The sequence below is a fragment of the Bufo gargarizans genome, chromosome 2 (assembly GCF_014858855.1).
Source record: "Bufo gargarizans isolate SCDJY-AF-19 chromosome 2, ASM1485885v1, whole genome shotgun sequence".
Classification (NCBI taxonomy): domain Eukaryota; kingdom Metazoa; phylum Chordata; class Amphibia; order Anura; family Bufonidae; genus Bufo; species Bufo gargarizans.
In genome coordinates this window covers 113,189,592-113,217,387 of record NC_058081.1, presented here as the reverse complement: position 1 = coordinate 113,217,387, position 27,796 = coordinate 113,189,592, and the positions used below count along the sequence as shown (strand labels likewise).

Here is a 27,796-nt window from a genome sequence, read left to right as displayed (position 1 = left end):
TCAGGGTCCGGTCACCTCTTCTCGTTGTGCAGCGTTTTCTGCCACACTTTTTCCTTCCCACAGTCTTTCCACTGAGGTGCCTTGATACAGCACTCTGGGAACAGCCTATTCGTTCAGAAATTTCTTTCTGTGTCTTACCCTCTTGCTTGAGGGTGTCAATGATGGCCTTCTGGACAGCAGTCAGGTCGGCAGTCTTACCCATGATTGCGGTTTTGAGTAATGAACCAGGCTGGGAGTTTTTAAAAGCCTCAGGAATCTTTTGCAGGTGTTTAGAGTTAATTAGTTGATTCAGATGATTAGGTTAATAGCTCGTTTAGAGAACCTTTTCATGATATGCTAATTTTTTTAGATAGGAATTTGGGGTTTTCATGAGCTGTATGCCAAAATCATCAATATTAAAACAATAAAAGGCTTGAACTACTTCAGTTGGTGTGTAATGAATCTAAAATATATGAAAGTCTAATGTTTATCAGTACATTACAGAAAATAATGAACTTTATCACAATATGCTAATTTTTTTAGAAGGACCTGTACACTGTGTTAAAGGGGTTGTTCCACAAAATAAGTCTTTATTTTTTAAACCAGTGTCTGGATCTAAATACTTTTGAAATTGCATGTAATTAAATTTTTTATATAACCTGAGTTCCTCAATAAAAATATATCTGTATAGCGCCACCTGCTGTTTGTTCTTATCTTTATTTCTTGACCATCTCACTGAGGTGGACACACGTGCTCAGTTTAAATCTTTAACTGTCACCTGCCATATCTACCACTAGAAGCTGTGGCAGTTACAGGGAAAGAGCTACAGCAGAAAGGACACCCCCCTTGCCCCTGAGAAAGGACACTCCCCCGAGCTGCCAGCTTAAAATAAGTCTAGCAGAAGAATTGGAGCAATGAATGGTCATGTACTATATGATGCCTGATTTTCGTTTTTTACATCAATCATAGCATAACCCCTTTTAATTATTACGATTATTATTATGGAGATTGTGGCCAGCTGCTGTTTTGGTCCAGGAACTCTTTAGTGTCTTCTGCTATCTTCAAGATTCACAGAGCACTGTCTCTGCTTATGGAGAGCACCTAGTACGTATAAGGAGTCTTATAGGTCATGCAATGCTCTTTCCGGAAATTAGGTATGCAAATTAGCTCTTTTTCCAAAAAGAAAAGAAAGCAGAACCTCTGATGCCACCAGATGTAAGGTATAAGTCAATGATCATATGAAACTAAAGGGGGCAGCAACGTGTTTAAAACGTAACATTTGATGTTATTAATTAAGATCCCAAGAACGGGAATATGGACCCATTACAAACATACAACACAGACACAACGACAGAGGACCTGGAGTACATGTGACCTACCAGGTCACCTTTGATCAAGTCTACAGTACCACCCCTAAGATAGGTTGGAGTGGGTCTGAAAAAACAAACCAAAGGTGAGTAAATATAAGACCACAGATGTGTACTTGAAGTTACTCGTGGTACACTGTTAGGTCTATAAACATGCCAGACAGGCAGAAAAAAAGGGTTAAACAGAAGGCTTCTCACCCTGTTAAGCCAATTTCTCTCTGCTCTGTACTGATGAGGGGCAATTACGCCAAAACAGTTGTCTGCAGATATGGTACTGGCTTAGCTTTCATCCAAGGTAAGCTTCAAGGCTGGTTTAAATGGTCAAGCTTTGACTCTTAGGATAGCTATCTTACATCTGGTGGCATCAGAGGCTTGGCTTTCTATTCTTTTTGGAAATGGAGCTATTCTACTATCATCATTTTCAGTAAGGAGTACACTATCTCACATATGAAGTTGGCACTTTCATTTCCACCATTGTCCCAGCAGATGGCACTATCATGCTTTATGCAATGCAAAGCTCTCGTCCTTTTTAAAGTACTTCACAGAAGTTTTTAGCCCATCTGTGAACGCCTCCTTCTTAAATTGTCACTCCCTATAGCTCTGAAGGCTGTGTCACTGCAGTCAGAGTTTCAGATCTCTGTGGGCAGTGTGAGGAAAAGGAGACCCGAACCATAGGACACTGTGTAGGGATCAAGATTGGCATTAAACATGTTGTATGTAAGGAGAGGGTTTGGGGATGAGAAAAGCCAACTAAATGAATTAAATAAACGTTTGGACCAGTACCTCTCTAGAGTGAGGCAGCTTGAAGCAGAGAACCAGGTACTGGTGGAAGAAATCCACAGACTTCGCCAGGAAAGAGGTGAGGAGTGGACGCAGGTTTACTACAATGAATTTTGCCAGCTGAGGAGACAAGTGGAGGACCTGAGCGTACAGAAATGTGAAGCAGAACTACAGAAGGACAACCTTTGCCAAGAAATTCAGGACCTGCAAGAATTATGGGAGCAAGTGAGGACCATGAGACTCAAAATTGACCAGCAGATACAACTTTACAAGCAAGATCTGCAGCAAGCAAAAAGTAACCAGGCAGCATTGGAAGGACTGTATTTTCGTCTCCAGCAAGAATGTCATATCCTTCAAACTTCTCAAAAAGAGGAAATATTTGCCTTGAGAGATCAGGCTCTTCAGTCTCCTTTGCAGATTACTATGCAGGAGGTTGTACGACCCAGGCTGAGCATAACGGATGTACAGACCTTGTCCTTGGAGCTTTCAGAATCCTGGAAGGAGACTTACATGGTCTACCAGAAGAAGATTGAGGAATTAGAGAACACGCTAAGGTTGGATGTAGAAGACCGTCTTGGGGTGGAGGAGGAGGTCAGAGTACAGAAACTACAGTTAGAGGAATTGCGCAGAGAATACGATGAGCTCCTGGGAATCCAGAAGATACTGTCAAAGGAGCTGTTGAGGATGAAAGAGAAGTACAGGCTGGAGGTGGAGGAGTACCAGGTAGGTAGACCTACAGCATAACAAACAATGTCTATGAGTTATAATATTAACTAACTGCTATTTATACAGTGGCAGCATCACAGGCAAGCATGACCACTTAAAATCACCTGTAAATATGTTGTCTTCTCTAGTATGTAATAGTTTAAAGAGGACCTGTCACCTTTCCTGACATGTCTGTTTTATTAACTACTAGCATTCTACATGTGATAACAATTCTGGAGCAACTTTTCTTATAACTCTAGGTGATACTGTTCCTCTGTTATTCCTCCTAGAAATGTATGAATAACTTGACAACTGGGTGTCACCATTCCTCTATACAAAGTGAAGCTTCCCTACTTAGTGTGACACTGTAACCTCTGATTGGACAATGTCAGGCTGTGAAGGGACACTACCCAACTGGTAACACCCTGTTGTCAATTTACAACAGAACATAGTGGTCTAATAAAAGTAATAAAAGATGAATTGTTATGTCATGGGGAATACAAATATTTACTAAGGCTAATTTCACACATGCGTCAAACAAGTTCTCTGGATCCAGCATAGCCGGATAGTGCCTCGTTCCTGCCAGACCCCATTGACTATAATGGGGTGCAGCAGGGATCCCCCACTCCCCGGCATATATTTCGGGATTTGCCAGGACATAAACCATTGCGTACAGCAATATACACGCAGCGATATGCTGGGGAGTGGCCGGATCCCCACTGCATCCGATTATAGTCAGTGGGGTCTGGCAGGCATATGGCACTATTCGGCTATATCAGATCCAGAGAACTCTGCCTGCCTGTTCTCTGCCGTTTCTTTGACACAGGTGTGAAAGTAGCCTAAAACAGACCTGTCAGGAAAGGTTTCAGGTCCCACCTGTGCTAAGAAAAGATGCACAAGAATTTCTCTGGAAAAAGTATTTAGTAACATAGACGTTTCAGAAAAGATGACAGGTCCTCTTTACTACCCTCATCCTATTTTTTTATTTATTTTTTAAACACTTGTATTCCACCTGAAATAACAATTCAGGGTAATTTTTTTAGAACTCTGAATTGTGCTATTCTGTTATTCCCACTAGCAATGTCTGAATAAATTGACAACGGGTGTTACCATTCCTATTGTCAAAGGTTGTGTCCCTACACAGTTTGACACTGGCAGCACTGATTAAACTGCATCACATCACACTGTGTAGCGACACCCCGCTCCTCAGCTGGTAACACCCAGGTGTCAATTAGTTTAGAAAATTCTAGCAGGAATAAAGCCTCATGCACACGGCAAATTGCGGTCCCCAATTCACAGGCAACATCCGTGGGGCCGGGACGGATCGAGACCCATTCAACTTGAATGGGTCCGTGATCCGTCCGCACCGTAAAAAAATAGAACATGTTCTATATTTTTTTTTTGCGGTGCGGAGGCACAGACAGAAACACCACTGAAGCACTCCGTAGTGCTTCCGTGGGCTTCCGATCCGTGCTTCCATTCTGCACTGAACCGCATCTCCCGGATTGCAGACCCATTCAAGTGAGTAGGTCCGCATCCGTGATGCGGGGTGCACACGGCCAGTGCCTGTGTATTGCGGACCTGCGGTATGCGGGCCGTAATACGGCCACGGCTGGGCAACGGCCGTGTGCATGAGGCCTAAGAAAGGAAAGGTACAAAGCCGAGTTCTAAGAAAAGATGCACAAGAAGTTCTCTGGAAAAAGTATTTAGTAACATAGACGTTTCAGAAAAGATGACAGGTCCTCTTTACTACCCTCATCCTATTCCGGTCTAAATGCAAATCTGCCTGGTATGTTAGTGATACTGTGATTGAGGTAATATATCTGCACCCTAGGCAAACCTGCCATTCAGTAGAGTGGCAACCCTTTGCGGCCATGTCACTTGTCACCGTTTCTCTCAAAATAAGGTAAAGCTGTAATGTCTGGAGACTTGGCGGAATAGTACAATTTAAGGAATTAAAGGGGTTCTGCAGTTTTTTAAACTCCTCTGGATAGATCATCAGCATCTGATCTGTGAGGGTGCGACACCCGGGACCCCCGCCGATCAGCTGTTTGAGAAGGCAGTGGCGCTAGCAGTAGTGCCGCGGCCTTCTCGCTGTTTACTGCAGGCCCAGTGACGTCACGACTAGTATCAATGGTCTGAGCGGGGCTAAGCTCCATTTAAGTGAACAGAGCTTAGCCCCGCCCAGGCTATTGATACTAGTGGTGATGTCACTGGGCCTGCGGTAAATGGTGAGAAGGCCGCTGCGCTACTGCCAGCGCCACTGCCTTCTCAAACAGCTGATTGGCAGGGGTCCTGGGTGTCGGACCCCCGCCGATCAGATGCTGATGATCTATCCAGGGGATAGATCATCAGTTTAAACAAACTGCAGAACCCCTTTAAGAATAAACTTTTTAATCCTTACCTCTTCTCATTTTTCCGTTTGCGTTTTCATAGCTGAACACCCGAAGATTTCACACAAGCTATCGCAATAATCCAAACTGTATTGTATTTCCAGGCATGGTATATAGTTATGTGCCCTATTAAAAGGTCTCCATAAACTTTAATCCCTCCAAGATGTGTAGTGACATTATTCAAAATCTGCTTGCTGCTCGTGCACCTGCCATAGAGACAGCCAGGCTGCGCCTGTGTAACAGTAGATGTAATGGGCGTACAGAAATAGCCACACTTGCTCCAGATCTATCTTCTTTGTAGTGTTTAAAGGGGTCATCGATGTGTGATCTGCAGGACCTCCGAGGATAAACAGAGTACAGGGGCTGCAATGCTGCAGTGCCCACTGTATGCGGCTGCTCACTGCACTGCAGCTGGTGCTGTCTGGCAAAACTGACTGTGATCTGACTGTACATAGCTAATCTAGCTATCATAGCCCTTTAAAAGCTGCAAACAGCTCTTCTATACCAGTACATGCTGCTTATACGGAATAGCATGGCAGCATTATTCACGTTTCTGTAGCCCGTTATAGTGCTGCACCATACACAGCACGCAGCATGTCTATAGAGTTCTGCATGCCTACATGCTTCATGGAGCTGCAGCAGGACCTACTGTTAGGCTACATGCATACAACATTTAAAAAAAAACTCAGTTTTTCATGTGTGATGCCCATGGACTGGGTCCCACCAGGGGTCCCTTAAAGTGGAAGGGGTCCCTGGCCTGTCGTGATGCCACTTGCTTTGCAGTGGGCGGTTGACAGCTTCTGGGGTATTCCTTGCCCCTTATGAGGTTTCTACGAAATATGTCCCTCTTATAGCGCAAGTAAACGTGACGCCAGCTGTGGTTAAGCAGCGGAAGCACAAGCCTCCTTTTTGTAGATGGCAATGTTGGTACCCAGGGTAGGATTGCCAGAGTGGTGCAGGGTGGCCTACAATCTATGTACATGTTGTTTACACGTGTCATGGTGTTCCTACCTGGATATGCTTGGATCCCAGACGTGGTGTGGTCCGAGGCAGTGCAAAAAGGGGAGGTGAACTTGGATGGCGGATGAGTAGAATGAATAGAGTCCAGACTTTGCAGTAACGTTGAACAGTTGCTTTTACTTGACATAAATTGGTAATCAAAACAGTTTCCAAACGGTATCTTGGTCATTAGCAGGTATTGTCTTAACTTTGGCTGGCAAATACTTCCCTGCAACAATCTCAGCTCTGCTATGCTAGCTGGAGTAAATAGGAACTTTCGTCTTCTGCTGGAACTTAGGTTAGCTGTAGTCTGTCTCTTACTTTAAACCTAGGAACTATTGAGGGGCAAATGTTGGCCAAAAGAGTATAGCGGAAATGTGGGACAAAGTATTGAAGCGCAAATGTGGTACAACTTGTTTCAGTTTAAGCATTGAATCAAAGTAGGTGGCGCTCATCAATTAAAGAAGCATTTCAGAAATTGTATTACCTGTCACCTATGCAGAGCAGGTGTTTATTCACGTCTAAAATTGTATAATGTCAACCCAAGAATGTAACAGAAAAATTACTGAAATTTATTAACCTGTCTACTTGGTAGAGCAGGGGTCTATGACAGAAAACAATTGTTTATTGTCACCCGAAAATGTAAAATAAAAATTATTGAAATGTATTAAGCTGTCAACTAGGTAGAGGAGGGGTATATTACACCCCAAAATTTGTAAATTGGACCCTAAAATGTAACTGACAAATATATATATATTTTTTTTTTTACCGGTCTAATAGGTTTAGCAGTGGTACTTGGTAAATTTCACCCGAAAATGTTAATGACAATTTTTTATTTTTTTTAACCGGCATACTAGGTATTAGCAGTGGTACTATACACCCAAAAATTGGTTAATTTCACCAGAAAATGTTAATGACAATTTTTTTTTTTTAACGGCCTACTAGGTATAGCAGTGGTACTATACACCCAAAAATTTGTGAATTTCACCCGAAAAAGTAAATGACAAAGTAGTGAAATGACATGTACAAAAAAAAATATTTGATTAACTAATTAAAATAAATAACTAATTACCTAACTCGAGTGCCGCGGTTCTATTTTATTATACACTGATTGACGCTACCGCTAAGCACCGGATCATTGTTAAGGAGTGCCGTCCAAACAACCTTTACATGGTTCATTTTAATGAACGTGAGCTTGTCCACATTGGCTGTGGACAGGCGGCTGCGCTTGTCTGTGATGACACCCCTGCCGTGCTAAACACACGTTCAGATAATACACTGGCTGCAGGGCAGGCCAGCACCTCCAAGGCGTAAAGGGCAAGCTCAGGCCATGTGCCCAATTTGGAGACCCAGAAGTTGAAGGTGGCAGACCCGTCATTCAGAACGTGTAGGCGTTTCCACACATACTGCTCCACCATGTTGGTGAAATGCTGCCTCCTGCTAAGACGTTCCATATCAGCTGGTGGTGCTGGTTGTTGTGGCGTGCTGACAAAGCTGTTCCACATTTCGGGCCATGATAACCCTGCCTTCTGAGGTACTGGCAGTGCCCCAGCTGCGTTGGCGACCTCTTCCTCCTCCTCTGCCTTCGCCTTGTGCTTCCACTGTGCCCCCGCTGTCAGGTGGGAATGCCACCAGCAGCGTGTCTTCCAGCGTGCGCTTGTACTCGCGCATCTTACAATCACGTTCCAGTGAGGGAATTAAGGACAGTACGTTGTCCTTGTAACGGGGATCCAGCAGCGTGGCCACCTAGTAATCAGCACAAGTTAAAATGTGGGCAACTCGGCGGTCGTTGCGGAGACACTGCAGCATGTAATCGCTCATGTGTGCCAGGCTGCCCAGAGGCAACGAAAAGCTGTCCTCTGTGGGAGGTGTATCGTCTGTGTCCTCTGTATCCCCCCATCCATGCACCAGTGATGGCCATGAGCTGGTCTGGGTGCCACCCTGCTGTGAACATGGTTCCTCCTCCTCCTCCATCTCCTCATCCTCCACCTCGTCATCCTCCAGAACTGTACCCTGGCTGGACAATTGTGTACCTTGGGTTTGTGGGTGCAGGAACCCACCCTCGGAGCCACTTGGGAATGACTGGCTGGAAACCCTACGAAATGATCCCTCTTCCTCCTCCTGTGCCACATCCTCTTCCATCATCGCCAGGAGCATTTTTTCAAGGAGGCATAGAAGTGGGATAGTAACGCTGAGAACGGCGTTATCGGCACTGGCCATGTTTGTGGAGTACTCAAAACAGCACAACAAGGAACACAGGTCTCGCATGGAGGCCCAGTCATTGCTGGTAAAGTGGTGCTGTTCCGCCGAGCGACTCACCCGTGCGTGCTGCAGCTAAGACTCCACTATCGCCTGCTGCTGATCGCGCAGTCTGGCCAGCATGTGCAAGGTGGAGTTCCACCTTGTGAGCACGTCGCATATAAGGCGGTGAGCAGGAAGGCCGAAGTTACGCTGCATCGCTGACAGGCGATCAGCAGCAGGGTGAGAACGCCGAAAGCACGCACAGACGGCCCGCACTTTATGCAGCAGCTCTGACATATCGGGGTAAGTTTTAAGGAATCTCTGCACCACCAAATTCAGCACATGCGCCAGGCAAGGGATGTGCGTCAAACCGGCTAGTCCAAGAGCTGCTACGAGATTTCGCCCATTATCGCACACCACCAGGCCGGGCTTGAGGCTGACTGGCACCAACCACTCGTCGGTCTGTTGTTCAAGGCCTGTCCACAGCTCCTGCGCGGTGTGGGGTTTGTCCCCCAAACAGATACGTTTTAAAACTGCCTGCTGTCCTTTACCCCTGGCTGTGCTGAAGTTGGTGGTGAAGGTGTTACACTGACCGGATGAGGAGGTGGTAGAGGATGAGAAAGCAGAGTAGGAGGAGGAAGCAACAGGAGGCAAACTGAAGTGCCCTGCAATCCTCGGTGGTGGAAGGACATGCGCCAAACTGCTGCCTCAGGCCCAGCCGCCAAAGCATTTACCCAGTTTGCTTTTATGGAGATACAATGGCCCTGACAGTGCTTACTGGTCCACGTATCCGTAGTCAGGTGCACCTTGCCACAGATGGCGTTGCGCAGTGCACACCTGATTTTGTCCCCTACTTGGTTGTGCAGGGAACGGATGGCTCGCCTTGAAAAGTAGTGGCGGCTGGGCGCGACGTACTGTGGGACAGCCACCGCCATAAGGCCTTTAAAACTATCCGTCTCCACCAGACGGAATGACAGCATTTCAAAGGCCAGTCATTTAGAAATGCTGGCATTCAGGGCTAGGGATCGCGGGTGGGTAGGGAGGTACTTCCTCTTCCTCTCCAGCGTTTGGGAGATGGAGAGCTGAACGCTTCCGTGGGACATTGTAGAGATGCTTGGTGACCCAGGTGTTGGTGTTGCTGGCAGATCCTCTGTTTGCGGGGTGGCAGGTGGCACTGTCACTCTAGAGGTGGATGAAGAGGCCGAGACTGCAGCAGAAGAGGAAACAGGAGGAGCCAGAGACCTTTCTTGGTTTTTGAGGTGTCTACTCCACTGCAGCTCGTGCTTTGCACTTAAATGCCTGGTCATGCAGGTGGTGCTCAGGTTGAGAACGTTTATGCCTCGCTTCAAGCTCTGATTGCACAGCGTGCAAACCACTCGTATCTTGTCGTTAGCACATTGTCTGAAGAACTGCCACGCCAGGGAACTCCTTGGAGCTGGCTTTGGTGTGCTCGTTCCCTTGCTGCGGTGGGCAGTAGCAGGTGTACTGTCTAGAGGACAGCCGCTCCGCTTTTGCACTCTGCTCCCACTTCTGCTGTGCTGGTGGCACTGTGCGACCTCCGCCTGTTCCTCCGAACTACATAGGCCACTCGCATGACCTTGATTCCATGTGCTGTGCCTTCCTTGTCGGTCTGCACACTTTCGAAAGCCCCAGCAGTTGGCACCTGTGTGTCGTCATCATCCGAGACGTGCTGCGATGGTCCTCCCATGTACTCATCTTGAAAGATAAGTGGTTAGGCAGGGCTAGGTGGATGGCCCTGGGAAACCCTGCTAACAGAGTCATCAAAAAGCACAAGAGACTGCTGCATGACTTGGGGCTCAGACTGCTTGGCTGATTTGCAAGGGGGTGAGGTGAAAGACTGATGGACATCGGCTGCAGGTGCCAACTGTGGTCTTTCAGCAGGAGACTGGGTGGGAGACAATGTGAAGGAACTGGATCCACTGTCAGCAACCCAATCTACTATCACCTGTACTTGTTCAGGCCTCACCATTCGTAGAGCAGCATTAGGCCCGAACAAATACCGCTGCAGGTTTTGTTGCCTACTCGCACCTAAGGGAGGGGTTTCACGTGTGCGAGTAGCTGGCACAGATCGACCACGTCCTCTCCCTGCAACAGGAGCTCCACCAGAAGCACCACGACCTGGGCCACGTCCCTTATTTGACGCTCTCCTCATATTTTTCAAATTTAGGATCTTGCCCTAAATAGGTGTATAATTAATAGTAGAATAGAACGACAGTATGTAAAGGGTGTTTCTCACAAGGCCTGAACCAGACTAGGTCTAAATTAAAGATTTCTTTGCCCAAAGTGGCTGTATTTCAAATGCCTGAATCAAACCCCTGTATGTAGAGGGTGTATCTCACATGGCCTGAACCAGTGTAGGCCTAAATTAAATATTTCTTATTTCTTTGCCCAACAAGGCTGTATTTCAAATGGCTGTATTTCAAATGCCTGAATCAAACCCCTGTATGTGGAGGGTGTTTCTCACATGGACTGAACCAGTGTAGGCCTAAATTAAATATTTCTTTGCACAAAATGGCTGCATTTCAAATGGCTGTATTTCGAATGCCTGAATCCAACCCCTGTATGTAGAGGGTGCATCTCACAGGGCCTGAACCAGTGTAGGCCTAAATTAAATATTTATTTGCACAAAATGGCTGCATTTCAAATGGCTGTATTTCAAATGCCCGAATAAAACCCCTGTATGTAGAGGGTGTATCTCACAGGGCCTGAACCAGTGAAGGCCTAAATTAAATATTTCTTTGCACAAAATGTATTTCAAATGGCTGTATTTCAAATGCCTGAATCAAACCCCTGTATGTAGATGGTGTATCTCACACAGACTGAACCAGTGTAGGCCTGAATTAAATATTGGTGCACCAAATGGCGGTATTTAAAATCTCTGAATGTAACCCAAATGTATTAAGGGTGTATCTCACAATGACATCTGCATCAAAGGCTGCCAACTACATTTTTTGTGCCCAAACGAGTGTTTGTTTAACAACTGAATTTGACAGCAGTATATAAGCCTGTATTTTCACACTTGCTGATGCTGCAAGGCCTTTAAATAGTGTTTTTTGTAAAAAAAACGTGTGATTTTAAAACCCCAGAAAATGATGGGTATATTTTTAGCTTAAATTGCACACTGACTAATACAGATGTTGCAGATTACCCAAAAAGTGTTTTTTTGGTAACAGAATATGAAATCTGTATATATTAAACTTGTATTTAACACTTGCAGTTCAGAAAAATACTGTTTTTTGAAAAAAAATGTGTGTTTTTCAAACCCCAGAAAACGATGGGTGTATTTCTAGCTTAAATTGCACACTGACTAATCAAGATGTTGTAGATTGCCAAAAAAGTGTTTTTTTGGTAACAGAATATGAAAGCTGTATATCTTAAACTTCAGATCAGGAAAATACAGTTTTTTTTTAAAAGTGTGTTTTTCAAACCCCAGAAAATGATGGGTGTATTTCTAGCTTAAATTGCACACTGACTAATCAAGATGTTGTAGTTTGCCAAACAAATGGTGATTTGCAATGTCCCAAAAGCCCAGATGCAGTGCTGGTGCACTGAGCATGCATAAAATGGCCGCCGCCCACCTAACTAACAGAATTATAAAAGTTTTTTTTTTTTGGTCAATGGTCTCAGGACAGGGTAAAACGATTGTGCCCTGCACCCACACAACTATTTCTCTGTAGATCGCTGAGTTAGATTCTCTCCTATTCTCTCCCTGAAATCACGCAGCATCCTCTCCCTACACTTGTAACAGCAGAGTGACGTGCAGCGCTACGTGACTCAAGCTTATATAGAGGCTGGGTCACATGCTGCTCTGGCCAATCACAGCCATGCCATTAGTAGGCATGCTGTGATGGCTTCTAAGGTCAGAACTTTTACTGAAATGTTGGGGTTCGGGTCCGGGGTCCAAAAATCCTAAAGTTCGGTACGAACCCGAACTTTACAGTTCGGGTTCGCTCAACCCTAATCCTTATGCATACTGAATGGATTGCTTTCCTGCATTGGGACAAAATGGAAGCTTTTTTTTCCGGTATTGAGACCCTTTACCGGATTTCAATACCGGAAAAGAATAACACTAGTGTGAAAGTACCCTTAGTAATTTGTTTCTGTATAACTGGAGGTACACTTTAACCTTTCATCCAGGCTGACAGAATGCAGACACCGTGTACCCTACAAGTAGCTCTGGTTATGTGATGACAACAAGGTATTATTAGCAGATCTGCATTACTGACACGATCTTTTTAGATTATGTTATTTACCACCATAACCTTGTAGTACAAACCCAGTAACCTTTTTCCTATCAAATTAAAAAAATTAAGGTCACTATCTATCTATCTATCTATCATCTATCTAATTATCTATCTATATCAAATATCGATAGATAGATCCTGTGTCAGGGCCGGCTCCAGGTTCATGTGGGCCTTTGGGCAATAAATCCCAGGGGGCCCCCTTAAGGCATTTTTTTACATTTATATGTCCCCCTGTGGCTCCCACACGGTATAATGACCCCCACTGGCCCCTATACAGTATAATGACCACTAGTAGCCCTTCACACAGTATAATGACCCCTAGTGGCCCCACACACAGTATAATGACCCCACAGTCACCCCCCATTCAGAATAATGACCACCAGTGGCTCCCACACTGGGGGTTATACTGTATGGAGGGAGCACTGGGGTTCATTATGGTGGTCACTGGGGGTCATTATATTGAATGGGGGCTCTGGGGGTCATTATACTGAATGGAGGGTCATTCGGGATCATTATACTAAATGAAGGGCACTGGGAGTCATTATACTGTGTAAGGGGCCTTCACAGTGTAATGACCTCCCAGTGGCCCCCTCACATACCTATCATTGCTGGAGTGCATGGGGAGCCGGCGGTCCTGTCATTCACTAACCGCAGCTCATTTCCCTGTGCTCCTTCTCTCCTCCGGCCCGCTGTAGCAGTGAGACACACGTCATGACGTCATTGCTGGGCCGGGCCTGGAGCAGAGAAGGAGATGTGCAGTGATGTAGCTAGAACTGACTGGGCCCCACAGCAAATTTTTGTATGTCCCCCGCCCTCCTCCCCAGTGGGTTCACATCACGTTTTTCCTATCGGTTTGATGTATACAAATGTGCAGCACTCCACATTTTTGTATCCTGAAGAGTACAGTAAAAAATGCATACGTTAACATATGTTTTTTATACAACGGAACTGTATGGTAATAGGACGCCACTGTACGGCATCAGTCTGAGGCATCTGTTATTAACCCTTTCATTACCAAGGCTCATTGATGCCCTAGTGTCCAGGTCAAAATGTACAAATCTGACATGCGTCACTTTATGTGGTAATATCTTTGGAACACTTTTACTTATCCAAGCCATTCTGAGATAGTTTTCTCGTGACACATTGTACTTCATGATAGTCATATATTTGAGTCAATATATTTCACCTTTATTTATGAAAAAATCCAAAATGTACCCAAAATTTGGAAAAATTCACAATTTTCCAAATTTCTATTTCTCTGCTTCTAAAACAGAAAGCCATACCTAATAAAATTATTTACCTAATTTATTACTTAACATTCCCCATGTGTCTACTTTATGTTGGCATCATTTTGTAAATGTCATTTAATTTTTTTAGGACGTTAGAAGGCTTAGAAGTTTAATAGCAATTCTTAAAAATTTTAAGAAAATTTCCAAAAGCCACTTTTTAAGAACCAGTTCAGGTCTGAAGTCACTTTGTGGGGCCTACATAGTGGATACCCCCATAAATGACCCCATTGTAGAAACTACACCCCTCACGTTACTCAAAACTGATTTTACAAACTTTGTTAACCCATTAGGTGTTCCACAAGAAGTAAAGGAAAATGGAGATGACTTTGGACTTTTTTGGCAGATTTTCCATTTTATTAATTTTTTTTTCTTTAACACATTGAGGGTTAACAGCCAAACAAAACTCAATATTTATTACCCTGATTCTGCGGTTTACAGAAACACCCCACATGTGGTCGTAAACTGCTGTATGGGTGCACGGCAGGGCGCAGAAGGAAAGGAATGCCATACGGTTTTTGGAAGGCAGATTTTGCTGGATTGGTTTTCTGAACGCCATATGTTTTTTTTTCTTCTGCTGATCGTCTTGTGTAGGGGCTCGATTTTTGCAGAAAGTGTTGAGGTTTTTATTGGTACCGTTTTTGGGTCCATAGGATTTATTGATCATTCATTATTACACTTTATGGGGCAAGGTGACCCAAAAATTGGCTGTTTTAGAACAGTTTTCATTTATTTATTACAGCGTTCATCTGAGGAGTTAGGTCATGTGATAGTTTTATAGAGCAGATTGTTACGGACGTGGCAATACCTAATATGCACACTTTTTTTTATTTAAGTTTTACACAATAATAGCATTTCTGAAACCAAAAAAATGATGTTTTAGTGTCTCCGTAGTCTGAGAGACATAGCTTTTTAATTTTTTTGGCGATTGTCTTAAATAGGGTATCATTTTTTGCAGGATGACATGACGGTTTGATTGGTATTTTGGGGGTCATAAGCCTTTTTGATCGCTCGCTGTTGCACTTTTTGTGATGTAAGGTGACAAAAATAACTGTTTTGGCACAGTTTTTTTTTATTTTATGGTGTTTATCGGACGGGGTCGATCATGTGATATATTTATAGAGACGGTCGTTACGGAGGCGGTGACACCTAATATGTGTATTTTATTTTTTCATTTTTTCTATAGGAAAAGGCAATTTCTTTTTTTTTATTAACATTTTTATTTATTTTTTTATTTTTCATTTTTATTATTTTCACTTTCTTTTTTTATCAAGTCCCTCTTGGATCATGAAGATCCAGTGGGGCTGATGGTTGTACTATACTTTTCAATGCTCTTGCATTGCAAAGTATAATACTATTAGATGCCCTGTAAGTGGCAACAGCGGACGCTTTTGCAAAGCGTCCGGTTGCCATGGCAACCATCGGGTGCTGCTATCACAGCGCGGCAGCCCCGATGGTTGAGAGAGGGAGCTCCCTCCCTCTATTAACACCCATGGATGCCGCAACCGCGGCATCTATGGGGTTACAGCAGAGTGTCAGCATAGAGCTGACACTCTCTGCTGATGGCGGCGGCTCAAGAATGGAGCCGCCACCATCACACACAGCAGGGGGACCGGGGGCAGCGCTGGAAAGGGGGAGCGGGGGGGATGTACGGCCGATCTGGCAGCAACATTGACGGAGGCTGGGGCAGGAGGGGCGGGGAGAATAAATGGGGCGGGGAGGGGGCGGAGGACCGCATCAGGAGCAGGAGAGCAGGAGATGAGCTGCAGGTGGCAGGTGGACACAAGGGGGGCTTGCCGCACAGATCGGGGGGCACAGATGGGGGGGGGCACGAGGACACTATCTACACTATCTGATTTCAGGCTCTGATCTGCAGAGCGCAGATCAGAGCCTGAAACCAGCATTTTTGCACAGACTAACCAATCGGATCGATTGTTGGCAAGGGGCCACTCTGATTGGTCCCTTGTCGGCATTACTGCACAGTATGCTGTCCGTGACAGCACTAGGGCAGGGGCAGAAGCTTTAATCTAAGCCCTTTGCAGCGCTTGGATTAAAGAGCTGCCAGAACGTTTATATATGTGGTAGCTGCACAGGGCATGTGCAAATATCACGTATATAAACGTATCGCAGTCGTGAAGGGGTTAATATATAAATTTTTGGTATACATTAAACAGATGGCAAAAATGTGATGTGAACCCAGCCCTAGTGTCAGAATAAGCACCAGTACACAGCAGCGCAGCGTGGCGGAGAGGGGAGGCCGACATGTACTGCCAGAGCGCTACCTGGTCCTGGTGGTCAGGGATGAGGACTGTGTTTCCCAAGGATCATTTATCTATTGGGAATTACAGAGCACAGTATAATACACTAGAATCTACATCATATAAAGATATTAGCCCTACCCTGGAATAATAATACAATGAAGGGGTCATTTATTGAATAGAAATACGTCTATGTTAGGTATATTTCTGACACAGATTGTGGCGCAAAGGTCTTTAGCACCAAAATCTGCAACTTTTACCCACTCATGCCAGGTCTAAAAGAGGTGGCGTGGGCAGGGAAGGCGATACATTTATGGCTATACAGTTATTGGATACCACTGCCATACATTGACCGGATAACACCTCTGTATAGTGACCGGATAACACCGCCATACAGTGACCGGATAACCTCTGTACTGTGACCCACCAGACATCTGAGAAGCTCTGACAGACGTCCTTCAGAACCTCCTCCTTGAGGTTCCTTTTGTTTTGCTTTCATTTTCTCATCTCGTTATCCTCTCTCAGCTGTCATGTAGTTGCACTGATTGCATCCCTTTAAATCCCTCCCCATACTGCATCACTTTGCGGTTTATATTCCTTACTGGAGTGTGTGCATGCTGATCCTACTTCTTAGTCTTCTACAAATAAGTTTTGTTCGTTCATTTGTGTTTTTCTGTTTGCTGGATCCCAGGTGACCCTGACTCCCTCCGTATCAAGTGTAGGGAGCCGGTGGTCGTGTCCCCTCACTATTATAGGGTGTTCAGGTGTTATACAGTCGAGGTACGAGGATATGCGATCATCTACCATTGGGATTTTTGCATAGGCTGAGCAGTTAGGGAGAGAGTCAGGTCTGATGCAGAGCTCTCCCTTTTGTTCCTTAGTTTTGGATCCAGTCAGTCGAATATTCATTTTGTGTCTTCTAGTTTCCTGTACACCTTCCGTGACAGTGAGGCTATCTGACAGGTCTCTCTGTTTTCCTCTATGTATGTTGTTGTTTGGTAGGATCTCACCACTCCTCAGGTGATGCTCTATTTAGATCCGCCTCACACAGCTGACCATGCGGTTGATAGTTTCTGCTTCATGGTTTGTCTTGGATCTCCTGCTTCTCCATACATCTCCTAAGCTAAGTACTTGTTGCCTTTGCTGTTTCTTATTATCTGGTGTGTGTTGTTTCTAGGCCTTCATTCTGGAAAGAACCAGCTGTCTCATCCCCTGCTACCTATCCTAGGGCTCGTCAGTTTTAGCAGGGCTTTAGGTATCCGTTGTATGAGTATTTCCACCATCAGGATCTGCTCATACTGGCAGGAGTTAGGGAAAGGCCTGGGGATTACTAGGAGGTCACCATCCCTCTTCCTTAGCTTTTGAGGCCTTGATTGTTGTCTATTCGTTGTGGTGTGTATTTGGTGTTTTCCTTTACCTTTAACCTGTGACATGTACACTATCAGACGTGCATCTCCTGGGCCAAGGCTACAAAATCTTGCGCAATGTAGAATCCAGCTATATTATACTCTGATTAAAAGCCCTGGACAGATGGGCGAGAGTGCACAGTCAAAATAGAGGAAGCCACTTCCCCAAATGCAAAAAGTACAATGCAAAAAGCAAAGTTAGATCAGCACCTCCACACAATATGAAATAAAGTACAGGTGCACGCTACTATGGCTGCAATGCAAAAGCAAACAAACTATATTCAACAGTACACTGTGCAGAGACATTGATACATCTGAATTGTATTACTGCTTATACTTACTATATGAAAATTACAAGTAATTTTTGTGCAAATTTTTGATCAAAGGTTTGTTGGGTCCATCTACCAACAGCAAGATGGCTTCCAACAGATGGGACCTAGACTATCAGACATGAGTCTCCTGGGCCTAAGCCTACAGATTTCAGGGCAATGTAGATTCCAGCTATATTATACTTTGATTAAAAGCCCTGGACAGATGGGCGAGAGTGCATGGTCAAAATAGAGGGAGCCACTCCCCCAAATATACAATGCAAAAAACTTAGTTAGACCAGCACCTCCACACAAATTGAAATAAAGTACAGGCTGCAATGTAAAAGCAAACTATATGCAGTGTGCTCCATGTGCAGAGAGACATGGATAAATCTGAATGAAATTACTGCTATACTAACTATATGAAAATTACAAGCTCTGTGCACACATTTTTGATCAAAACTGTTTGGCCAATCTACCAACGACAAGGTGGCTTCCAACAGATGGGACCTACACTATCAGACTTTCAAAACCTACTTTATATGTTACCGTATTTTTTGCCCCATAAGACGCACTTTTCCCCCCAAAAAATACTGACAGTTTAACATCGCAGTCTGCAATGTACGAGCGAGCGGGGGAGGGACTGGGAGGAGGCGCTGGGGCAATTGTGGCGGGGCGGTGCAGTCACTGTACTATAGCCCCGCCCCACCGCTGAAGTGCTGCACAAATATACACTTCATATATACACTATATATACATATACAGCTCCAGTAGAATGCCGGCAGGCAGGCCGGGCGGGTGGCAGCGTAACTCCCTGATGTCACGTGCCTGCGCCGCCTACTTTCTGAATGAAGCAGGCGGCACAGGCAAGTGACGTCAGTGAGTGACTCGCCGGCCGTCCGGCCTGCCGGCATTCCACTAAAGCTGTTAGGATGTACAGTACTAATAGGAGTGAGGGGTGTGTAATCACTTTTAATTGAATATGACATTTTATATTTGTATACTGGAGCGGCGGGGGATCTGTGGATAACATCCGTGGATGGCACAGTTAAGGGGTGGGGGTCGGTGGATGGCACTGTTATGGGCTGGGGGGGGGGTCTGTGGATGGCACTGTTATGTGGTGGGGGTCTGTGGATGGCACATATATAACAGTGCCATCCACAGATCCCCCCTGTAACAGTGCCAGCCACAGATCCCCCCTGTAACAGTGTCCGTCATCCACAGATCCCCCCATAACAGTGTCCGTCATCCACAGATCCCCCCATAACAGTGTCCGTCATCCACAGATCCCCCCATAACAGTGTCCGTCATCCACAGATCCCCCCATAACAGTGTCCATCATCCACAGATCCCCCCTGTAACAGTGTCCGTCATCCACAGATCCCCCGATAACAGTGTCCGTCATCCACAGATCCCCCCATAACAGTGTCCGTCATCCACAGATCCCCCCATAACAGTGTCCGTCATCCACAGATCCCCCCATAACAGTGTCCGTCATCCACAGATCCCCCCATAACAGTGTCCGTCATCCACAGTTCCCCCCCATAACAGTGTCTGTCATCCACAGATCCCCCCATAACAGTGTCCGTCATCCACAGATCCCCAGTAATAGTGCCATCCACAGACCACCATTAGTTCCAAACAGTGGCGTCTCTAGCTTTCAAATTTTGGGGGGGCACACTGGGGGCCAGGACAAAAGTAGGGGGGGCAGCTATAACAACGATACATTTAGACAAGTACACTTAGAAATGCTGCGATACTTTACCCAATACCTAAAACCGCAACAGGGAAGAAAAGTCCAGCTGTCTGTGGATGACACTGCTATGGGGGGGATCTGTGGATGCCACATACCGTGTAATGTATAGCATCTTATGCTATATGTGTCATCCACAGATCCACCCCATGACAGTGTCATCCCCATTTCCCCCTCCATAACAGTGTCATCCACAGATCCCCCTCCCTATAACAGTGTCATCCACAGATCCCCCTCCCCGCCACTCACAGGAGTGTACATTTGACATTTCTAAACCGTAATCCATATCCTGCAGTAACTTTAACTTTAAATCAGGATTAAGCGGCCGCTCATCTCTACTAGTACCTTAACCTTACACCACTCGGCTAGCTTCGGAAACAGGGCCAGGCTACAGCCTACAGGTACTGCCTGTTAGTTCTTATCGAGCGAGTGCTGATTTCTGCAGGTCAGAGGATACGGATTACAGTTTAGAAGAAATGTACACTCCTGTGAGCGTTCCAGACCAGTGGCGGATCCAGAACCTGGTCTCGGGAGGGGCACTTCCAGATTATTTTCTGTCCACCGCCACAGAACAAGGGTGCTTATAGAACAGACTGCACAGTGTACCGGTATACTATATATTGTGGGGCACAGCGTGGCGGTATACTGTATATTGTGGGGCACAGTGTAGGCTATACGTGTATAACAAACATATTTGACATGAAGACTTACAGTTACTTGGCTTGGCCCTTGGGGGTCTCGGACGCCACTTCCACACTTTGGCTGGGGGCTCGGCGGAGCTGATGTGTTTTATCCTAATGAGAAAGATTTCATAATAAGGATTTGGAGAAGAGGCAGAGGAATAGCAGAGCAGGGAGAGGCTGGTGCTGCTACTAGGGGTCATACCATGTGGGAGTAATAAAGCCCACCATAATGCCCCCCAGTAGAAATAATTCTCCTTTTAATGTGACAATGCAAAAAATACCCCCTTATGCCCCCAGTTGAGCTAATGTCCCCCATAATGTGCCAGTATAAAATACCCCTATATAGTGCCCCCAGTAAATGCCCCATAGTGCTCCTCTCCCCCTTCCTCCTAGTGCCCCCTTAATGTACCAGTATAAAATGCCCCAGTAGATGCCCTCAATGTCCCCCATAATTTTGCAACTATAAATTACCCCTTCTTAGTGCCCCCGTAGATGACTCCACGTACCAGTAATAAGACCCACATTACGTGCCAGTAATAAGCCCCCCATCATGTGCCAGTAATAAGCCCCCCATCATGTGCCAGTATTAGGTCCCCCCATCATGTGCCAGTATTAGGTCCCCCCCATCATGTGCCAGTATTAAGCCCCCCCATCATGTGCCAGTATTAAGGCCCCCCATCATGTGCCATTATTAAGTAAGTACCCCCCCCCCCTTCATGTGCCATTATTAAGTAAGTCCCCCCCAATGTGCCATTATTAAGTAAGCCCCCCCATCATGTGCCATTATTAGGTAAGTCGTTCCCCCCCCCCCCCCAAGTATCACTATTGTAAAAAAAAAATAAAAAATTATACTTACCTCAGTGTCAGCGATGCGATGCAGGCCTCTTCTGGCCTGTGTCCCACGCTGTATGGCTCAGGCGGCGCGATGACGTCATCGCGCGCCTGCGCCGGCCTCTGATAGGCTGCCGGTCTAGTGCCTGCAGCCTATCAGAGCAAGGGGAAGGGACACGCCTCTCCCTCCCCTGCACCGCCGCTTAGTGATGGGAAGTTCGGATCTTTTAGGTGAATCGGTTCATTTGAATCAGCTCATTCAAATGAACCAATTCATGAATCGGATATTCGGTTCACTTGGTGAGTCAGACTGCTGAGCTGACTCGCAAGTGAACCGAAGACTCTAGGTGCCGGTGCGCATGCGCAGATGCTTGATACATTCGATTCACTCACTACTTTCTGCGCTGCTGACTCAGTGCAGTCGGCTCGTCTTCTTCAGCTCTCTCTGAACTCTGATTACTAGTATTGAGTGATTTATTATAGTAAAGGGAAGCTGAGGCTGACGCCGGACAGGAGGAGTCAGGAGTCAGACAGGAGTCAGGAGCTGTCACTGTGGTGTGCAATGTGAATTGTTGTCTGTTGTGCATTGTTACCCACAGTGACAACAGTCTGACACTGACAGTACAATCCATAAAGGTGATGTGAACCCACCCTTAGGCCCCTTTCACACTTGCGTTGTCCGGATCCGGCATAGAGTTCCGTCGTCGGGGCTCTATGCCGGAAGAATCCTGATCAGGATTATCCCCATGCATTCTGAATGGAGTGAAATCCGTTCAGGATGCATCAGGATGTCTTCAGTTCCGGAACGGAACGTTTTTTGGCTGGAGAAAATACCGCAGCATGCAGTACTTTTTGCTCCGGCCAAAAATCCTGAAGACTTGCCGCAAGGCCGGATCCGGAATTAATGCCCATTGAAAGGCATTGATCCGGATCCGGCCTTAAGCTAAACGTCGTTTCGGCGCATTGCCGGATACGACGTTTAGCTTTTTCTGAATGGTTACCATGGATGCCGGGACGCTAAAGTCCTGGCAGCCATGGTAAAGTGCAGCGGGGAGAGGCATACTTACCGTCCGTGCGGCTCCCGGGGCGCTCCAGAGTGACGTCAGGGCGCCCCAGGCGCATGGATGACGTGATCGCATGTACACATCATCCATGCGCATGGGGCGCTCTGACGTCATTCTGGAGCGCCCCGGGAGCCGCACGGACTGTAAGTATACCGCTCCCCCGCTCCCCACTACTACTATGGCAACCAGGACTTTAATAGCGTCCTGGCTGCCATAGTAACACTGAAAGCATTTTGAAGACGGATCCGTCTTCAAATGCTTTCAGTACACTTGCGTTTTTCCGGATCCGGCGTGTACCTCCGGCAAGTGGAGTACACGCCGGATCCGGACAACGCAAGTGTGAAAGGGCCCTTAGTTATATAGCTACTGAATGAGATGCCTTTAACATATATATCTCCTGAGAAGCCAATTTGATTCTAAACGGTTAATTTAATTCAACCTGTAATCTAAACTCTTGTGTCATCTGTCACTTCTCCTGTCCCTTAATCTTATCACTGCTGCAACAAAAGCAGCCTCAGCCTCAGTGTAAGGCTACTTTCACACTAGCGTTCGTCGGTCCGCTCGTGAGCTCCGTTTGAAGGAGCTCACGAGCGGACCCAAACGCCTCCGTCCAGCCCTGATGCAGTCTGAATGGAGCGGATCCGCTCAGACTGCATCAGTCTGGCGGCGTTCAGCCTCCGCTCCGCTCGCCTCCGCACGGACAGGCGGACAGCTGAACGCTGCTTGCAGCGCTCAGCTGTCCGCCTGGCCGTGCGGATCCGTTCAGACTTACAATGTAAGGCCCCATGCACACGGCCGTGTTTCACGGCCGTGTGCGGGCCGTGGAACCGCTGCCTGGATCCCTCCTGAGAGCAGGAGCGCACGGCGTCACTGGTTGCTATGACGCCGTGCGCTCCCTGCTGCCGGCACAATACAGTAATACACTGGTATGATCTATACCAGTGTATTACTGTATTGCGGCGGCAGCAGGGAGCGCACGGCGTCATAGCAACCAGTGACGCCGTGCGCTCCTGCTCTCAGGAGGGATCCAGGCCGCGGTTCCACGGCCCGCACACGGCCGTGAAACACGGCCGTGTGCATGGGGCCTAAGTCGATGGGAACGGATCCGCTTGAAGAGGTCACCATATGGCTCAATCTTCAAGCGGATCGGTCCCCCATTGACTTTACATTGAAAGTCTGAACGGATCCGCTCAGGCTGCTTTCACACTTAGAATTTTTTGTAAGTTATTAATGCAGACGGATCCGTACTGAACGGAGCCTCCGTCTGCATTAATATGATCGGATCCGTTCAGAACGGATCCGATCAAGCGCAAGTGTGAAAGTAGCCAACCTGTTCTACCCTCTGACTCACTGAATCGAATGAGTCACAAACTAAGTCGGATCTTTAGATTCTTTTAACTTGTGACTCATTCGATTCCTTTCTATTCTTAGACTCCCTGCACTTGTGTGACTCAGACGACTCGATTCAGAGAGCTGCTGGTGTGCTGTGCTTGCCTTGCCCCCTCAGCTCTGGTCGGTGATTGGTTGGTGGGCGGGGAGGGGTGGGGCTGGCAGAAGCAGCCTCCACTCTGAGATCATATTACGCTCCTCCCCGTCCCTCCCTCAGGCTTCGGCTCCCTGCGTCCCTGCTGCCAGCAGCGTGAGGTGAGAGAGACTGTGACTGAGCTGAGCTGAACTCGGATCAGTCAAGTGAATGCTGCTGGCAGCAGGGGGGGGGGCGCATTTTAGTTGGGGGGGGGCACATGGGGGGGCCCAGCATGATGTTGGGGGGGCCGTGGCCCCCTCTGGCCCCCCCCTGGCGACGCCACTGGTTCCAAACCCACCAAAAGCACACCTTTTGGTTAAAAATATTTTTTTTCCTTATTTTCCTCCCCAAAAACCTAGGTGCGTCTTATGGGCCGGAGCGTCTTTTTGGGGCGAAAAATACGGTACTTGCTTTTTAATGACAGATTCTCTAAGTATTTTTGTCAGCAAGACTAAACAGGTGTCAAATGACAGGAGACGTGACCCATGCAGGGCTTTTACAGTAATCAGACAATTCCTCAGCTATTTTTAACTTCCATTCCCCATTTAAAAGCTAGTGACCGATGACAGCTTGTGTGGTTAGTATATACAATTAGCAGCACCACTGACTTAAAGGCATTTGCTTACATTAACCTCCATCAGAAAATGTCATTACGCTAAACCTACTGTGTGATGCCCAGGGCACTGATGGCAGATATTTACATTGTGAGTGGCAGGTGCTAAGTAGAGTCCCTATATGTAATATGAACTGTAAAGTGGTATGAGTGTTAAGTAGTTCTTGATGTTTTTATGTTAGTAGGAGCATGATAATTCATTCTGGGAGTAGAAGATTGATGGTCTATCCTCAGGTCTGGTCATCAATATGTGATTGGTGGGAATCGAGCTCCCAGCACCTCCACTCATCAGCTGTTTAAAGAGTCCTTAGTGCTATAGTGAGCGCACTGGCCTTCCCTCAAGCACAGCGCTGTACAATGTATAGTGATTGTGCTTCGTACTGCAACCCAGGCCCATTCACTAGAATGAGACTGAGCTGCTCATAGGCCACGTGATCAATGAACGTGATGTCACTGCCCTAATCATTGGGGGTGCTGGGAGTGGGACCTAACCGATCAGGTAGTGATACCCAATTCTGAAAGATAGGTCATCAATATTCTTCTCCTGGAAATCCCCTTTAAAGCACTTAAAAATAATTTGTTTTTGTGTTTCTATTTCCTGAAAGGCAATTTTTTTTCAGCCAATGGAGCTGTATGAGGTATTGTTTTTAGCAACATGAGCTGCAGTTTTTATTTGTACCATTTTTGCGTATATGGTACATTGGTCACTTTTTAGGCAAGGGCTACACAGCGACTATAGTATCACTGCTGCTCAGCCATCCTGGCCGCGACAGGTGTTGTGCGACTACTGTCGCTGTGTAGCCCTTGCCTTATTCAGTTTTTTGAGAGATGGGGACTATAAAAACATCAATCTTTCTATTTTTGGGGGGTTTATTTATTTATTTATTTTTTTACAACATGCAGGTTAGATAACTGGATCCTTTTAAAATTTGGGTCGTGACAGACCAATTATGCATAGTTTCTTATTGTTTTAATTTTTAAACCATGATAAAGCATTTTGTAGGGGAAAAGGCAGTTTTTTGCACTATTTTAAAATTGTATTTTTTATTTCCTAAACCTTTATTAAACTCATGTTTAGAAATGTATTAAACCTTGGATCTCACTGAAGAAGATAAGGTGGTTTGTGTCTCTGAATTCATATTACTCACTGCACAATGAAACACTTTAAAAATAAAAAATAATAAATAATTTATTGAGAATGTAATAAAACCCCTTCTTGTAAAGCTAGGCAGAAATTAGGTGGAGAAGGTGAGACACATTGGTTCCCTCAAATGCCTCCCAGGAGACAATAAACATATAGGCGGTTATTTATTATCTGATTTACACCTGCGCCTCTACATACCTTCGGTGCATCCACCTGCTGCGTAGTAGGATTAAGATCGCCGTAAAATTCGGAAATCTTAATAAATGTCCCCCCACAGTGTCCACCTGGGGAATCCTGAATAGGGTATTATTACAGCTATATACCACTCAAGTTCCACTACTGAAAATAGTCCTCCTGTGTTTGCGTTTATGCTCTGATGGAGTGTGTACGGTGTGTAGGAGAGCTCCAATTCCCTGATGCATGGGCTTGGCACCACATTGTATAGCGGCTGTGCTTGGTATTGCAGATTTACTTCTATGGGTCTGAGCTGCTCCTAGGCCACATGAACAATGAACATGATGGCACTGGCCTAAGGAAAGCAAGATGACCACGACACGGTCAGGAGCATTCTCGAACAACCTGACACCCGGGACCCCTACCGATCAGATACTGATGACCTATCCATTGGACAGGTCATCAGTTATAAAGCCTTGGAAAACCCCTTTAAGAGTATTCATGAGGCTTAAATTCCCCAAGCCCTTTCAGCATCTCTTAATGGTCCTCCTGATCATATATAGCTGATACATAGGACAAGATTGTAGCGAGAGAGGGAAATTTGCTCTTTACCGCATATCTAATGTAATATGCAGCTGTTATAGTGCCCTTAGAGAGAATAGGGCTGGGCCCTAACCCTGGGTTCACACCTGAGCGTTCCGAAAGGAGCGCTCTGTATGCGCGATTGTACGGGCGTTTGCAATCGCGCATACAGAGACAAGCGAACGCCCATTGTCGTGTGTTCCCGAAAGTCTATGTACAGGAACGCGCGACAAAACGCCCCAAAGAAGCTCAAGAACTTTTTGGAGCGTCGGGCGTTTTACAGCGCGATCGTACGCGCTGTAAAACGCCCAGGTGAGAACCATTCCCATAGGGAAGCATTGGTTTCTCCTTGTTGAGCGTTTTACAGCGCGTAGGAACGCGCTGTAAAACGCTCAGGTGTGAACTTAGGGTAAAGGATAACACAAACCTGTAAAGAACTTCCACTATTTACTTGTACATCTATCTATCTAGCCTCATGCAGACATATCCGAGTTCCATTCCCACATCCATATGTAATCTGCAACAGATGGGATTATTGGAGAGGTTGGAAGAACAAAACTCTTCATAAAAACATAAGGAATTAGATTTTCTCCATCTTACTCCTCTTATCCTCTTTCTACTTCAGACTGTCACGAGGGTGTCACGACCTATCGCTGACCTTGTTGTGCCTGGGGTCAGAAGGTTGCAGCAAGTGGCTACGCGCTCAATTTCTCAATGGATCACTCCATGACCTCCATGGTGAGAATAGATTCCGGTCCAGGTTTTCCTGCTTAGGTTTGCGATCCTTTTTGTCCCAGTTAGGAATCTGTAGCTTTTCCTTTCAGTTGTTCTCTGTCAGCCACTTCCAGCTACTATATATTCTCCCTTTCTGTTTCCCTTGTTGCCAGATATAGACCTTCTTTCCAGATCTTCTGTTCTGACCTCTAGTGGAGTTGGAGTTGTTGTGGAGCTGTTGGAACTGGTGCTGTCGGCTCTCCGGTTCACTCCTGTTGTTGTCTCCTGTTTGTTGTCTCCCTTCGGGATTGTAGATTGTATTTGTGTTGTTTGTCCTTTCCCTGTTCTTACTCTAGGTGTCAGTGGTGAGGACTAGTGCTCCCACCGCCCTACTCACTACCTAGAGCTTATTTCATTGTAAACCTTGGACTTGGCACGTGATCGGCGTACGGATTAGCAGCCCATCTAGGGACGTCAGGGCAGCCAGGTGCCTGTGCCAGATGAGCTTGGGGTCACTACTCCTCTATCTCCCTAGTGGAAGGGTACTCCTCTTCCCTCCCCTCTGCGCCGCACCTCTGTTACCTGCCATCTCAGATGTGATACAGACATTACTGTAGATGTTCCATGCCAACCTTTGTTCTATAGATCACTTTTTGTTCTCTTCTACCTCCTGGATGTTGGCCGCATTTTCAGATCAGATTTTTTTACCAGCTGACTCACTGCTCT

General features: G+C 46.1%; 1 protein-coding gene and 1 non-coding gene across 2 annotated transcripts in view; one reads left to right on the top strand and one right to left on the bottom strand.

The window, feature by feature from the left end:
- The first annotated feature begins 1,967 nt into the window (after positions 1-1,967).
- The window catches only part of SYNM (synemin), a 77,875-nt gene continuing 52,046 nt past the window's right edge, over positions 1,968-27,796 (top strand). Inside the window, exon 1 of the mRNA XM_044279433.1 lies at positions 1,968-2,849. Coding sequence (XP_044135368.1) covers positions 2,055-2,849 — 795 coding nt within the window. The 5' untranslated portion in view covers positions 1,968-2,054. The remainder of the gene's footprint in view (positions 2,850-27,796) is intronic.
- Positions 15,531-15,616, bottom strand: LOC122929861. The gene has a single exon (XR_006388076.1). It is a non-coding gene; the product is annotated as a small nucleolar RNA SNORD71 (small nucleolar RNA).